At 57.1% G+C, this 14,521-nt stretch overlaps 1 protein-coding gene across 2 annotated transcripts in view; it reads left to right on the top strand.

Annotated features, from left to right (window-relative positions):
* The window catches only part of eps8l2 (EPS8 signaling adaptor L2), a 57,264-nt gene that overhangs the window by 28,912 nt on the left and 13,831 nt on the right, over positions 1-14,521 (top strand). For both annotated transcript variants that reach the window (XM_069181738.1, XM_069181737.1), the window contains exons 6-11: positions 1,803-1,952; positions 3,168-3,247; positions 4,401-4,522; positions 5,955-6,028; positions 12,591-12,717; positions 13,468-13,556. In XM_069181738.1, coding sequence (XP_069037839.1) covers positions 1,803-1,952; positions 3,168-3,247; positions 4,401-4,522; positions 5,955-6,028; positions 12,591-12,717; positions 13,468-13,556 — 642 coding nt within the window. The remainder of the gene's footprint in view (positions 1-1,802; positions 1,953-3,167; positions 3,248-4,400; positions 4,523-5,954; positions 6,029-12,590; positions 12,718-13,467; positions 13,557-14,521) is intronic.

Here is a 14,521-nt window from a genome sequence, read left to right as displayed (position 1 = left end):
GGACTGTAGCCCCTACTGTAACGGGACTCTCCTGCTGCACTGGGACTGTAGCTCCTACTGTAACGGGACTGTCCTGCTGTACTGGGACTGTAGCCCCTACTGTAACGGGACTGTTCTACTGTACTGGGACTGTAGCCCCTACTGTAACAGGGACTGTCCTACTGTACTGGGACTGTAGCCCCTACTGTAACAGGACTGTCCTACTGTACTGGGACTGTAGCTCCTACTGTAACAGGACTGTCCTACTGTACTGGGACTGTAGCTCCTACTGTAACAGGACTGTCCTACTGTACTGGGACTGTAGCCCCTACTGTAACAGGACTGTCCTGCTGCACTGGGACTGTAGCCCCTACTGTAACAGGACTGTCCTGCTGCACTGGGACTGTAGCCCCTACTGTAACAGGACTGTCCTGCTGCACTGGGACTGTAGCCCCTACTGTAACAGGACTGTCCTACTGCACTGGGACTGTAGCCCCTACTGTAACAGGACTGTCCTACTGTACTGGGACTGTAGCTCCTACTGTAACAGGACTGTCCTACTGTACTGGGACTGTAGCCCCTACTGTAACAGGACTGTCCTACTGTACTGGGACTGTAGCTCCTACTGTAACAGGACTGTCCTACTGTACTGGGACTGTAGCCCCTACTGCAACGGGACTGTCCTACTGTACTGGGACTGTAGCCCCTACTGTAACGGGACTCTCCTGCTGCACTGGGACTGTAGCTCCTACTGTAACGGGACTGTCCTGCTGTACTGGGACTGTAGCCCCTACTGTAACGGGACTGTTCTACTGTACTGGGACTGTAGCCCCTACTGTAACAGGGACTGTCCTACTGCACTGGGACTGTAGCTCCTACTGTAACAGGACTGTCCTACTGTACTGGGACTGTAGCCCCTACTGTAACAGGACTGTCCTACTGTACTGGGACTGTAGCTCCTACTGTAACAGGACTGTCCTGCTGCACTGGGACTGTAGCTCCTACTGTAACAGGACTGTCCTACTGTACTGGGACTGTAGCCCCAACTGTAACAGGACTGTCCTACTGTACTGGACTGTAGCCCCTACTGTAACTGGACTGTCCTACTGTACTGGGACTGTAGCCCCTACTGTAACTGGACTGTCCTACTGTACTGGGACTGTAGCCCCTACTGTAACAGGACTGTTCTACTGTACTGGGACTGTAGCTCCTACTGTAACAGGACTGTCCTACTGTACTGGGACTGTAGCCCCTACTGTAACAGGACTGTCCTACTGTACTGGGACTGTAGCCCCTACTGTAACAGGACTGTTCTACTGTACTGGGACTGTAGCTCCTACTGTAACAGGACTGTTCTACTGTACTGGGACTGTAGCCCCTACTGTAACAGGACTGTCCTGCTGCACTGGGACTGTAGCCCCTACTGTAACAGGACTGTCCTACTGCACTGGGACTGTAGCCCCTACTGTAACAGGACTGTCCTACTGCACTGGGACTGTAGCCCCTACTGTAACAGGACTGTTCTACTGTACTGGGACTGTAGCCCCTACTGTAACAGGACTGTCCTACTGCACTGGGACTGTAGCTCCTACTGTAACAGGACTGTCCTACTGTACTGGGACTGTAGCCCCTACTGTAACAGGACTGTCCTATTGCACTGGGACTGTAGCTCCTACTGCCTACTCCTACTTGTGCTCTCTCGGTCATGCAGTAGACCTGGGTCAGCAGAAATAATCCCATTGAGCGAGAGTGCAGAGGGGAGACAGGCTTGTGTGTGCTGGCAGCCCGGGGCTGAGCGCTGTCTCTCCCTGCCCGTCCTGCAGGAGGAGCTGGAGAATTTCCCCCTGGCCACGGTGCACATGTGCCAGACGGTTCTGAACCAGACCCGCTACTCCTCCGTGCTGCTGCTGGTGTGCCAGGACTCCGAGCAGCACCGGCCCGACATCCACTTCTTCCACTGCGACCAGGTGGAGGTGAGTCCAGCAGGGCCACCGTCCTGCCCCCAGCTGCCCCCTCCTGCCCCCTCCTACCACACTGCTGCCACCCTGCTGCCCCCCTCCTGCCACCCACCTGCCACCCACCTGCCCCCCTCCTGCCACCCTGCTGCCCCCCTCCTGCCACCCACCTGCCCCCCTCCTGCCCCCTGCTGCCCCCCTCCTGCCCCCTGCTGCCCCCCTCCTGCCCCCAGCTGCTCCCCTCCTGCCACCCTGCTGCCACCTCCTGCCACCCACCTGCCCCCCTCCTGCCACCCACCTGCCCCCCTCCTGCCCCAAGCTGCCCCCCTACTGCCACCCAGCTGCCACCTACTGTCACCCTGCTGCCCCCAGCTGCCCCCTCATGCCACCCTCCTGCCCCCAGCTGCCCCCTGAGTCCCAGTGAGTGAGGCAGTGTTGTTCAGTTTGTGTGTGTGTGGGGGGGGTGAGGCAGTGTTGTTCAGTGTGTGTTGAGTGTGTGTCCCAGTGGGGGAGGCAGTGTGTGTGTGTGTGTGTGTGTGTGTGTGTGTGTGTGTGGGGGAGGCAGTGTTGATCAGTGTGTGTGTGTGTGTGTGTGGATGGGGGAGGCAGTGTTGATCAGTGTGTGTCGTGTGTGTGTCCCAGCGGGGGAGGCAGTGCTGTGTGTGTGTGTGTGTGTGTGTGTGTGTGTGTGGTGGGGGAGGCAGTGTTGATCAGTGTGTGTCGTGTGTGTGTCCCAGCGGGGGAGGCAGTGCTGTGTGTGTGTGTGTGTGTGTGTGTGTGTGTGTGTGGGTGGGGGAGGCAGTGTTGATCAGTGTGTGTCGTGTGTGTGTCCCAGCGGGGGAGGCAGTGCTGTGTGTGTGTGTGTGTGTGTGTGTGTGTGTGTGGTGTGTTGCTGTAGCTCTGCTGTCCTGAGGCTGGTTGCTGTCAGTGAGCCTCAGGACCTGCTGGCTGAGGGCTCTTCTCTGGGCTCAGCAGGGCCTGGTGCTGGTATGAACTCTGATCACTGGTGTTCAGGTGTGACCACTGTTTTATTACTCCCTTCTGTACGCTGATAAGTAATGGGTGTTGTCCAGTATAGTGACTAGTATGGGTGTTGGCCTGATTCAGCCTGCAGGTGTAGGTAGGAGTACTCTGTTCTCTGCACGTGGAGGGTGTTTGTACAGAGCTGTGCGTGCAGTTGTCCTGGTTAGTGTGACTGCACTGCCCTGTGCTGACGGTGCTGTTTGGCTGCAGGCGGAGATGGTCCACGCCGATATTGACAGTGCCCTCGGAGACAGTAAACACGGCAAGAAGATGCGGCCGCAGACCCTGAAGTAAGTGTGCAAGAGTCTCCACAGCTGCTGGAGAGTGGACACAGGGCACAGGGCACTGGGGAGAGTGGACACAGGGCACAGGGCACTGGGGAGAGTGGACACAGGGCACAGGGCACTGGGGAGAGGAGACACAGGGCACAGGGCACTGGAGAGAGTGGACACAGGGCTCAGGGCACTGGGGAGAGTGGACACAGGGCACAGGACACAGAAGAGAGTGGACACAGGGCACAGGGCACTGGGGAGAGTGGACACAGGGCACAGGAGAGAGTGGACACAGGGCACAGGGCACTGGGGAGAGTGGACACAGGGCACAGGACACAGGAGAGAGTGGACACAGGGCACAGGGCACTGGGGAGAGTGGACACAGGGCACAGGACACAGGAGAGAGTGGACACAGGGCACAGGACACAGGAGAGAGTGGACACAGGGCACTGGGGAGAGTGGACACAGGGCACAGGACACAGGAGAGAGTGGACACAGGGCACAGGGCACTGGGGAGAGTGGACACAGGGCACTGGAGAGAGTGGACACAGGGCACAGGGCACTGGGGAGAGTGGACACAGGGCACAGGACACAGGAGAGAGTGGACACAGGGCACAGGGCACTGGAGAGAGGAGACACAGGGCACAGGAGAGAGTGGACACAGGGCACTGGGGAGAGTGGACACAGGGCACAGGACACAGGAGAGAGTGGACACAGGGCACAGGGCACTGGGGAGAGTGGACACAGGGCACTGGGGAGAGTGGACACAGGGCACAGGACACAGGAGAGAGTGGACACAGGGCACAGGGCACTGGGGAGAGTGGACACAGGGCACAGGAGAGAGTGGACACAGGGCACAGGGCACTGGGGAGAGTGGACACAGGGCACAGGGCACTGGAGAGAGTGGACACAGGGCACAGGGCACTGGGGAGAGTGGACACAGGGCACAGGAGAGAGTGGACACAGGGCACAGGCCACAGGAGAGAGTGGACACAGGGCACAGGAGAGAGTGGACACAGGGCACAGGAGAGAAGGAGTGTCCAGGACTATGAGAAGCTGAAATCTGTAAGATGTGTATAGAATTGTGATAATGAGCCAAGTGGGATGCTGATGACACTGTGTTTAATCGGCCTGTCCAGCAGTGTGTGACCCCTGACCTCTGAACCTGCAGGGTGAACCAGGAGAAGATGAAGCGACAGCGGGAGTCAATCCTGCCCCCCGGCACCACCATGGGGCCCCCACAGCCCGGGGCAAAGGGGCGAGTGGCAGTGCTTCCCTCTGCTGGCAAGAAAGGTCCAGACCATGTACAGACATTGTTCAGAGTGGACAGTGTACACCAGTCTGTCCAGGCTGCACACGGACATCGTTCAGAGTGGACAGTGTACACCAGTCTGTCCAGAACATGTACAGACATCGTTCAGAGTGGACAGTGTACACTGGTCTGTCCAGACCATGTACGGACATTGTTCAGAGTGGACAGTGTACACCAGTCTGTCCAGACTGCACACAGACATCGTTCAGAGTGGACAGTGTACACTGGTCTGTCCAGACTGCACACAGACATCGTTCAGAGTGGACAGTGTACACTGGTCTGTCCAGACCATGTACAGACATTGTTCAGAGTGGACAGTGTACACTGGTCTGTCCAGACTGCACACAGACATCGTTCAGAGTGGACAGTGTACACTGGTCTGTCCAGACCATGTACAGACATTGTTCAGAGTGGACAGTGTACACCGGTCTGTCCAGGCTGCACACGGACATCGTTCAGAGTGGACAGTGTACACCGGTCTGTCCAGGCTGCACACGGACATCGTTCAGAGTGGACAGTGTACACCAGTCTGTCCAGAACATGTACAGACATCGTTCAGAGTGGACAGTGTACACTGGTCTGTCCAGACCATGTACGGACATTGTTCAGAGTGGACAGTGTACACCAGTCTGTCCAGACTGCACACAGACATCGTTCAGAGTGGACAGTGTACACTGGTCTGTCCAGACCATGTACAGACATTGTTCAGAGTGGACAGTGTACACTGGTCTGTCCAGACTGCACACAGACATCGTTCAGAGTGGACAGTGTACACTGGTCTGTCCAGACCATGTACAGACATTGTTCAGAGTGGACAGTGTACACTGGTCTGTCCAGACTGCACACAGACATCGTTCAGAGTGGACAGTGTACACTGGTCTGTCCAGACCATGTACAGACATTGATCAGAGTGGACAGTGTACACCGGTCTGTCCAGACCATGTACAGACATTAATCAGAGTGGACAGTGTACACCGGTCTGTCCAGACCATGTACAGCCATTGATCAGAGTGGACAGTGTACACTGGTCTGTCCAGACCATGTACAGACATTGTTCAGAGTGGACAGTGTACACTGGTCTGTCCAGACTGCACACAGACATCGTTCAGAGTGGACAGTGTACACTGGTCTGTCCAGACCATGTACGGACATTGTTCAGAGTGGACAGTGTACACCTGTCTGTCCAGACCATGTACAGACATCGTTCAGAGTGGACAGTGTACACTGGTCTGTCCAGACCATGTACAGACATCGTTCAGAGTGGACAGTGTACACTGGTCTGTCCAGACCATGTACAGACATCGTTCAGAGTGGACAGTGTACACTGGTCTGTCCAGACTGTCCTGACAGGAATAAAGCACACAGACTCTGTGTCTCCCTGACTGACTCTCAGTGTCTGTCTCCCACACGCAGAGAGACGCGGATCCTCTGTCTCCGATCAAGAAGAGTCGCATGAGAAACTGGCCCAGCGCATCGAGAAGGAAGTGGTACGTCACTGAGCGACACTCCAGTCTCACACCGGCACACCGACACTCCAGTCTCACACCGACACTCCAGTCTCACACCGGGACACCGACACTCCAGTCTCACACCGACACTCCAGTCTCACACCGGCACACCGACACAGCGCAGTCTCTCACCGACACTCCAGTCTCACACCGGCACACCGACACTCCAGTCTCACACCGACACTCCAGTCTCACACCGGGACACCGACACTCCAGTCTCACACCGACACTCCAGTCTCACACCGGCACACCGACACAGCGCAGTCTCTCACCGACACTCCAGTCTCACACCGGGACACCGACACTCCAGTCTCACACCGGCACACCGACACAGCGCCATCTCACACCGACACTCCAGTCTCACACCGGCACACCGACACTGCACCATCTCACACCCACACTCCAGTCTCACACCGGCACACCGACACTGCACCATCTCACACCCACACTCCAGTCTCACACCGGCACACCGACACTGCACCATCTCACACCCACACTCCAGTCTCACACCGGCACACCGACACTGCACCATCTCACACCCACACTCCAGTCTCACACCGGCACACCGACACTCCAGTCTCACACCGACACTCCAGTCTCACACCGGCACACCGACACTGCACCATCTCACACCCACACTCCAGTCTCACACCGGCACACCGACACTCCAGTCTCACACCGACACTCCAGTCTCACACCGGGACACCGACACAGCGCAGTCTCTCACCGACACTCCAGTCTCACACCGGCACACCGACACTCCAGTCTCACACCGACACTGCGCCATCTCTCACCGACACTCCAGTCTCACACCGACACTCCAGTCTCACACCAGCACACCGACACTGCGCCGTCTCACACCGACACTCCGGTCTCACACCGGGACACCGACACAGCGCAGTGTCTCACCGACACTCCAGTCTCACACCAGCACACCGACACTGCGCCATCTCACACCGACACTCCAGTCTCACACCAGCACACCGACACTGCGCCATCTCACACCGACACTCCAGTCTCACACCGGGACACCGACACAGCGCAGTGTCTCACCGACACTCCAGTCTCACACCAGCACACCGACACTGCGCCATCTCACACCGACACTCCAGTCTCACACCGGCACACCAACACTGCGCCATCTCTCACCGACACTCCAGTCTCACACCGGCACACCGACACTCCAGTCTCACACCGACACAGCGCAGTCTCTCACCGACACTCCAGTCTCACACCGACACAGCGCAGTCTCTCACCGACACTCCAGTCTCACACCGGCACACCGACACTCCAGTCTCACACCGACACAGCGCAGTCTCTCACCGACACTCCAGTCTCACACCGACACAGCGCAGTCTCTCACCGACACTCCAGTCTCACACCGGCACACCGACACAGCGCAGTCTCTCACCGACACTCCAGTCTCACACCAGCACACCGACACAGCGCAGTCTCTCACCGACACTCCAGTCTCACACTGACACAGCGCAGTCTCTCACCGACACTCCAGTCTCACACCGACACAGCGCAGTCTCTCACCGACACTCCAGTCTCACACCAGCACACCGACACAGCGCAGTCTCTCACCGACACTCCAGTCTCACACCAGCACACCGACACAGCGCAGTCTCTCACCGACACTCCAGTCTCACACCGGCACACCGACACTCCAGTCTCACACCGACACTGCGCCATCTCTCACCGACACTCCAGTCTCACACCGACACAGCGCAGTCTCTCACCGACACTCCAGTCTCACACTGACACAGCGCAGTCTCTCACCGACACTCCAGTCTCACACCGACACAGCGCAGTCTCTCACCGACACTCCAGTCTCACACCGACACAGCGCAGTCTCTCACCGACACTCCAGTCTCACACCGACACAGCGCAGTCTCTCACCGACACTCCAGTCTCACACTGACACAGCGCAGTCTCTCACCGACACTCCAGTCTCACACTGACACAGCGCAGTCTCTCACCGACACTCCAGTCTCACACTGACACAGCGCAGTCTCTCACCGACACTCCAGTCTCACACTGACACAGCGCAGTCTCTCACCGACACTCCAGTCTCACACTGACACAGCGCAGTCTCTCACCGACACTCCAGTCTCACACTGACACAGCGCAGTCTCTCACCGACACTCCAGTCTCACACTGACACAGCGCAGTCTCTCACCGACACTCCAGTCTCACACCGACACAGCGCAGTCTCTCACCGACACTCCAGTCTCACACCGACACAGCGCAGTCTCTCACCGACACTCCAGTCTCACACTGACACAGCGCAGTCTCTCACCGACACTCCAGTCTCACACTGACACAGCGCAGTCTCTCACCGACACTCCAGTCTCTCACCGACACTCCAGTCTCACACTGACACAGCGCAGTCTCTCACCGACACTCCAGTCTCACACCAGCACACCGACACAGCGCAGTCTCTCACCGACACTCCAGTCTCACACTGACACAGCGCAGTCTCTCACCGACACTCCAGTCTCACACCAGCACACCGACACAGCGCAGTCTCTCACCGACACTCCAGTCTCACACCGACACAGCGCAGTCTCTCACCGACACTCCAGTCTCACACTGACACAGCGCAGTCTCTCACCGACACTCCAGTCTCACACCGACACAGCGCAGTCTCTCACCGACACTCCAGTCTCACACTGACACAGCGCAGTCTCTCACCGACACTCCAGTCTCACACTGACACAGCGCAGTCTCTCACCGACACTCCAGTCTCACACCGACACAGCGCAGTCTCTCACCGACACTCCAGTCTCACACCAGCACACCGACACTGCGCCGTCTCACACCGACACTCCAGTCTCACACCGACACTGCGCCATCTCTCACCGACACTCCAGTCTCACACCAGCACACCGACACAGCGCAGTCTCTCACCGACACTCCAGTCTCACACCGACACAGCGCAGTCTCTCACCGACACTCCAGTCTCACACCAGCACACCGACACAGCGCAGTCTCTCACCGACACTCCAGTCTCACACCGGGACACCGACACTGCGCCATCTCTCACCGACACTCCAGTCTCACACTGACACAGCGCAGTCTCTCACCGACACTCCAGTCTCACACCGACACAGCGCAGTCTCTCACCGACACTCCAGTCTCACACCAGCACACCGACACAGCGCAGTCTCTCACCGACACTCCAGTCTCACACTGACACAGCGCAGTCTCTCACCGACACTCCAGTCTCACACCAGCACACCGACACAGCGCAGTCTCTCACCGACACTCCAGTCTCACACTGACACAGCGCAGTCTCTCACCGACACTCCAGTCTCACACTGACACAGCGCAGTCTCTCACCGACACTCCAGTCTCACACTGACACAGCGCAGTCTCTCACCGACACTCCAGTCTCACACTGACACAGCGCAGTCTCTCACCGACACTCCAGTCTCACACTGACACAGCGCAGTCTCTCACCGACACTCCAGTCTCACACTGACACAGTGCAGTCTCTCACCGACACTCCAGTCTCACACTGACACAGCGCAGTCTCTCACCGACACTCCAGTCTCACACTGACACAGCGCAGTCTCTCACCGACACTCCAGTCTCACACCGGCACACCGACACTGCGCCATCTCACACCGACACTCCAGTCTCACACCAGCACACCGACACAGCGCAGTCTCTCACCGACACTCCAGTCTCACACCAGCACACCGACACAGCGCAGTCTCTCACCGACACTCCAGTCTCACACTGACACAGCGCAGTCTCTCACCGACACTCCAGTCTCACACCGACACAGCGCAGTCTCTCACCGACACTCCAGTCTCACACTGACACAGCGCAGTCTCTCACCGACACTCCAGTCTCACACCAGCACACCGACACAGCGCAGTCTCTCACCGACACTCCAGTCTCACACCGACACTCCAGTCTCACACCGGCACACCGACACAGCGCAGTCTCTCACCGACACTCCAGTCTCACACTGACACAGCGCAGTCTCTCACCGACACTCCAGTCTCACACTGACACAGCGCAGTCTCTCACCGACACTCCAGTCTCACACTGACACAGCGCAGTCTCTCACCGACACTCCAGTCTCACACCGACACAGCGCAGTCTCTCACCGACACTCCAGTCTCACACTGACACAGCGCAGTCTCTCACCGACACTCCAGTCTCACACTGACACAGCGCAGTCTCTCACCGACACTCCAGTCTCACACCGGCACACCGACACTGCGCCATCTCACACCGACACTCCAGTCTCACACCGGGACACCGACACAGCGCAGTCTCTCACCGACACTCCAGTCTCACACTGACACAGCGCAGTCTCTCACCGACACTCCAGTCTCACACTGACACAGCGCAGTCTCTCACCGACACTCCAGTCTCACACCGACACAGCGCAGTCTCTCACCGACACTCCAGTCTCACACTGACACAGCGCAGTCTCTCACCGACACTCCAGTCTCACACCGACACAGCGCAGTCTCTCACCGACACTCCAGTCTCACACTGACACAGCGCCGTCTCTCACCGACACTCCAGTCTCACACTGACACAGCGCAGTCTCTCACCGACACTCCAGTCTCACACCAGCACACCGACACTGCGCCATCTCACACCGACACTCCAGTCTCACACCAGCACACCGACACTGCGCCATCTCACACCGACACTCCAGTCTCACACCGACACTCCAGTCTCACACCGGCACACCGACACAGCGCAGTCTCTCACCGACACTCCAGTCTCACACTGACACAGCGCAGTCTCTCACCGACACTCCAGTCTCACACTGACACAGCGCAGTCTCTCACCGACACTCCAGTCTCACACCGACACAGCGCAGTCTCTCACCGACACTCCAGTCTCACACTGACACAGCGCCGTCTCACATCGCCACACCAACACAGCACCGTCTCACACCGACACACGGACACAGGCTGACACTCTGACACACAGAAACAGACTGACACTCTGACACACGGACACAGACTGACACTCTGACACACAGAAACAGACTGACACTCTGACACACGGACACAGGCTGACACTCTGACACACGGAAACAGACTGACACACGGACACAGGCTGACACTCTGACACACAGACACAGGCTGACGCTCTGACACACAGACACAGACTGACACTCTGACACTGGCACACACCGACACAGACTGACACTCTGACACACGGAAACAGACTGACACTCTGACACACGGAAACAGACTGACACTCTGACACACGGACACAGGCTGACACTCTGACACTGGCACACACCGACACAGACTGACACATGGACACAGTCTGACACACGGACACAGACTGACACTCTGACACACTGGCACACACGGACACAGACTGACACACGGACACAGACTGACACTCTGACACATGGACACAGACTGACACTCTGACACACGGACACAGACTGACACTCTGACACACTGGCACACACGGACACAGACTGACACACGGACACAGACTGACACTCTGACACACTGGCACACACGGAAACAGACTGACACACGGACACAGACTGACACTCTGACACACGGACACAGGCTGACACTCTGACACACTGGCACACACGGACACAGACTGACACTCTGACACACGGAAACAGACTGACACTCTGACACACGGACACAGACTGACACTCTGACACACGGAAACAGACTGACACTCTGACACACGGACACAGACTGACACTCTGACACACGGAAACAGACTGACACTCTGACACACGGAAACAGACTGACACTCTGACACACGGACACAGGCTGACACTCTGACACTGGCACACACGGACACAGACTGACACATGGACACAGACTGACACTCTGACACACGGACACAGACTGACACTCTGACACATGGACACAGACTGACACTCTGACACACTGGCACACACGGACACAGACTGACACTCTGACACACGGACACAGACTGACACTCTGACACACGGACACAGACTGACACTCTGACACACTGGCACACACGGACACAGACTGACACTCTGACACATGGACACAGACTGACACTCTGACACACGGGCACAGGCTGATACTCTGACACACGGACACAGACTGACACTCTGACACACGGACACAGGCTGACACTCTGACACAAAGACACAGGCTGACGCTCTGACACACTGGCACACACGGACACAGACTGACACTCTGACACACGGGCACAGGCTGACACTCTGACACACGGGCACAGGCTGACACATGGACACAGGCTGACACTCTGACACACGGGCACAGGCTGACGCTCTGATACTCTGACACTCTGACACACGGACACAGACTGACACACAGACACAGACTGACACACGGACACACGGCTACAGACTGACACACGGACACAGACTGAAACTCTGACACTCTGACACACGGACACAGACTGACACTCTGACATTCTGACACTCTGACACTCTGACACTCTGACACACGGACACCAGCTGACACTCTGACACTCTGACACACGGACACCAGCTGACACCCTCTCACACTCTGCTCTCTTGCAGCAAATCCTGAACTGCGCCCTGGACGACATCGAGGTCTTCGTGGCGCGGCTGCAGAAGGCTGCAGAGGCCTTCAACCAACTCAACCAGAGGAAGAGGAGCAAGAAGAACAAGAAGAAGGGGCCTGCTGGTACAGCTCGGGAGCAGCACCCTCCTCCTCCTCCACTCCCTTCTCTCCCTGACCCCCTCTTCTCCCTCGTCTCCCTCTTCTCTCTCCTCTCTGTCCTCTCTCTCATCTCCCTCGTCTCCCTCCTCTTCCTCCACTCTCTCCTCTACCTGACCTCCTCCTCTCCCTCCACTCCCTCCTCTCCCTGACCCCCTCCTCTCTCTCGTCTCCCTCCTCTTCCTCCTCTCTCCTCTCTCCTCTCTGTCCTCTCTCTTATCTCCCTCCTCTTCCTCCACTCCCTCCTCTTCCTCCTCTCTCTACTCTCTGTCCTCTCTCTTATCTCCCTCATCTCCCTACTCTTTCTCCACTCCCTCCTCTCCATGACCTCCTCCTCCTCTCCCTTGTCTCCTTCCCCTTCCTCCTCTCTCCTCTCTCGTCTCCCTCCTCTCTCTCCTTTTCCTCCTCTCCCTCGTCTCCCTCCTCTCTCTCCTCTCTGTCCTCTCCCTCGTCTCCCTCCCTTCCTCCTGTCTCCTCTCCCTTGTCTCCTTCCCCTTCCTCCTCTCTCCTCTCTCGTCTCCCCCCTCTCTCTTCCTCTCCCTCGTCTCCTCTCCCTCCTCTTCCTCCTCTCCCTCCTGTCTTTCCTCTCCCTCGTCTCCCTCCACTCCTGCTGTGGCCTTACTCTCACCACTGTTGGAGTGTAGGGGAAGTTTGCGGCTGTAAACTTTGTCTTCATGGCTGCTGCTGCTGCTTGACATCACTGTTTTATTTTCTCAGAGGGCATGCTGACCCTTCGCGCCAAGCCCCCCACGCAGGCAGAGTTCACAGACAGCTTGCAGAAGATTAAACTGGCTTTCAACCTGCTGGTGAGGCCCGCTGAGCACTGAACCCCTTCATCACCCCTTTACCCTCATCTGCCACTCAGCTCTGTTACATCTTCTGTCACTACTCTCTCTTCAGTGTCATCACCCCTGACCCTCATCTGACACTCAGCTCCGTTACATCTTCTGTCACTAGGCTCTCTTCAGTGTCATCAACTCTGTACCCTCATCTGACACTCAGCTCTGTTACATCCTCCGTCACTCGGCTCTCTTCAGTGTCATCACCTCTGTACCCTCATCTGACACTCAGCTCTGTTACATCTTCTGTCACTCGGCTCTCTTCAGTGTCATCACCTCTGTACCCTCATCTGACACTCAGCTCTGTTACATTTTCTGTCACTCGGCTCTCTTCAGGTCATCACCCCTGACCCTCATCTGACACTCAGCTCTGTTACATCCTCTGTCACTACTCTCTCTTCAGTGTCATCACCCCTGTACCCTCATCTGACACTCAGCTCTGTTACATCTTCTGTCACTCGGCTCTCTTCAGTGTCATCACCTCTGTACCCTCATCTGACACTCAGCTCTGTTACATTTTCTGTCACTCGGCTCTCTTCAGGTCATCCCCCCTGACCCTCATCTGACACTCAGCTCTGTTACATCTTCTGTCACTAGGCTCTCTTCAGTGTCATCAACTCTGTACCCTCATCTGACACTCAGCTCTGTTACATCCTCCGTCACTCGGCTCTCTTCAGTGTCATCACCTCTGTACCCTCATCTGACACTCAGCTCTGTTACATCTTCTGTCACTCGGCTCTCTTCAGTGTCATCACTTCTGTACCCTCATCTGACACTCAGCTCTGTTACATCTTCTGTCACTCGGCTCTCTTCAGTGTCATCACCTCTGTACCCTCATCTGACACTCAACTCTGTTACATCTTCTGTCACTCGGCTCTCTTCAGTGTCATCACCCCTGACCCTCATCTGACACTCAGCTTTGTTACGTCCTC

The sequence above is a fragment of the Lepisosteus oculatus genome, chromosome 21 (genome assembly GCF_040954835.1).
Source record: "Lepisosteus oculatus isolate fLepOcu1 chromosome 21, fLepOcu1.hap2, whole genome shotgun sequence".
Lineage (NCBI taxonomy): Eukaryota > Metazoa > Chordata > Actinopteri > Semionotiformes > Lepisosteidae > Lepisosteus > Lepisosteus oculatus.
The sequence above is the reverse complement of the archived record's forward strand: the minus strand, read 5'-3'. Positions and strand labels throughout refer to the sequence as shown.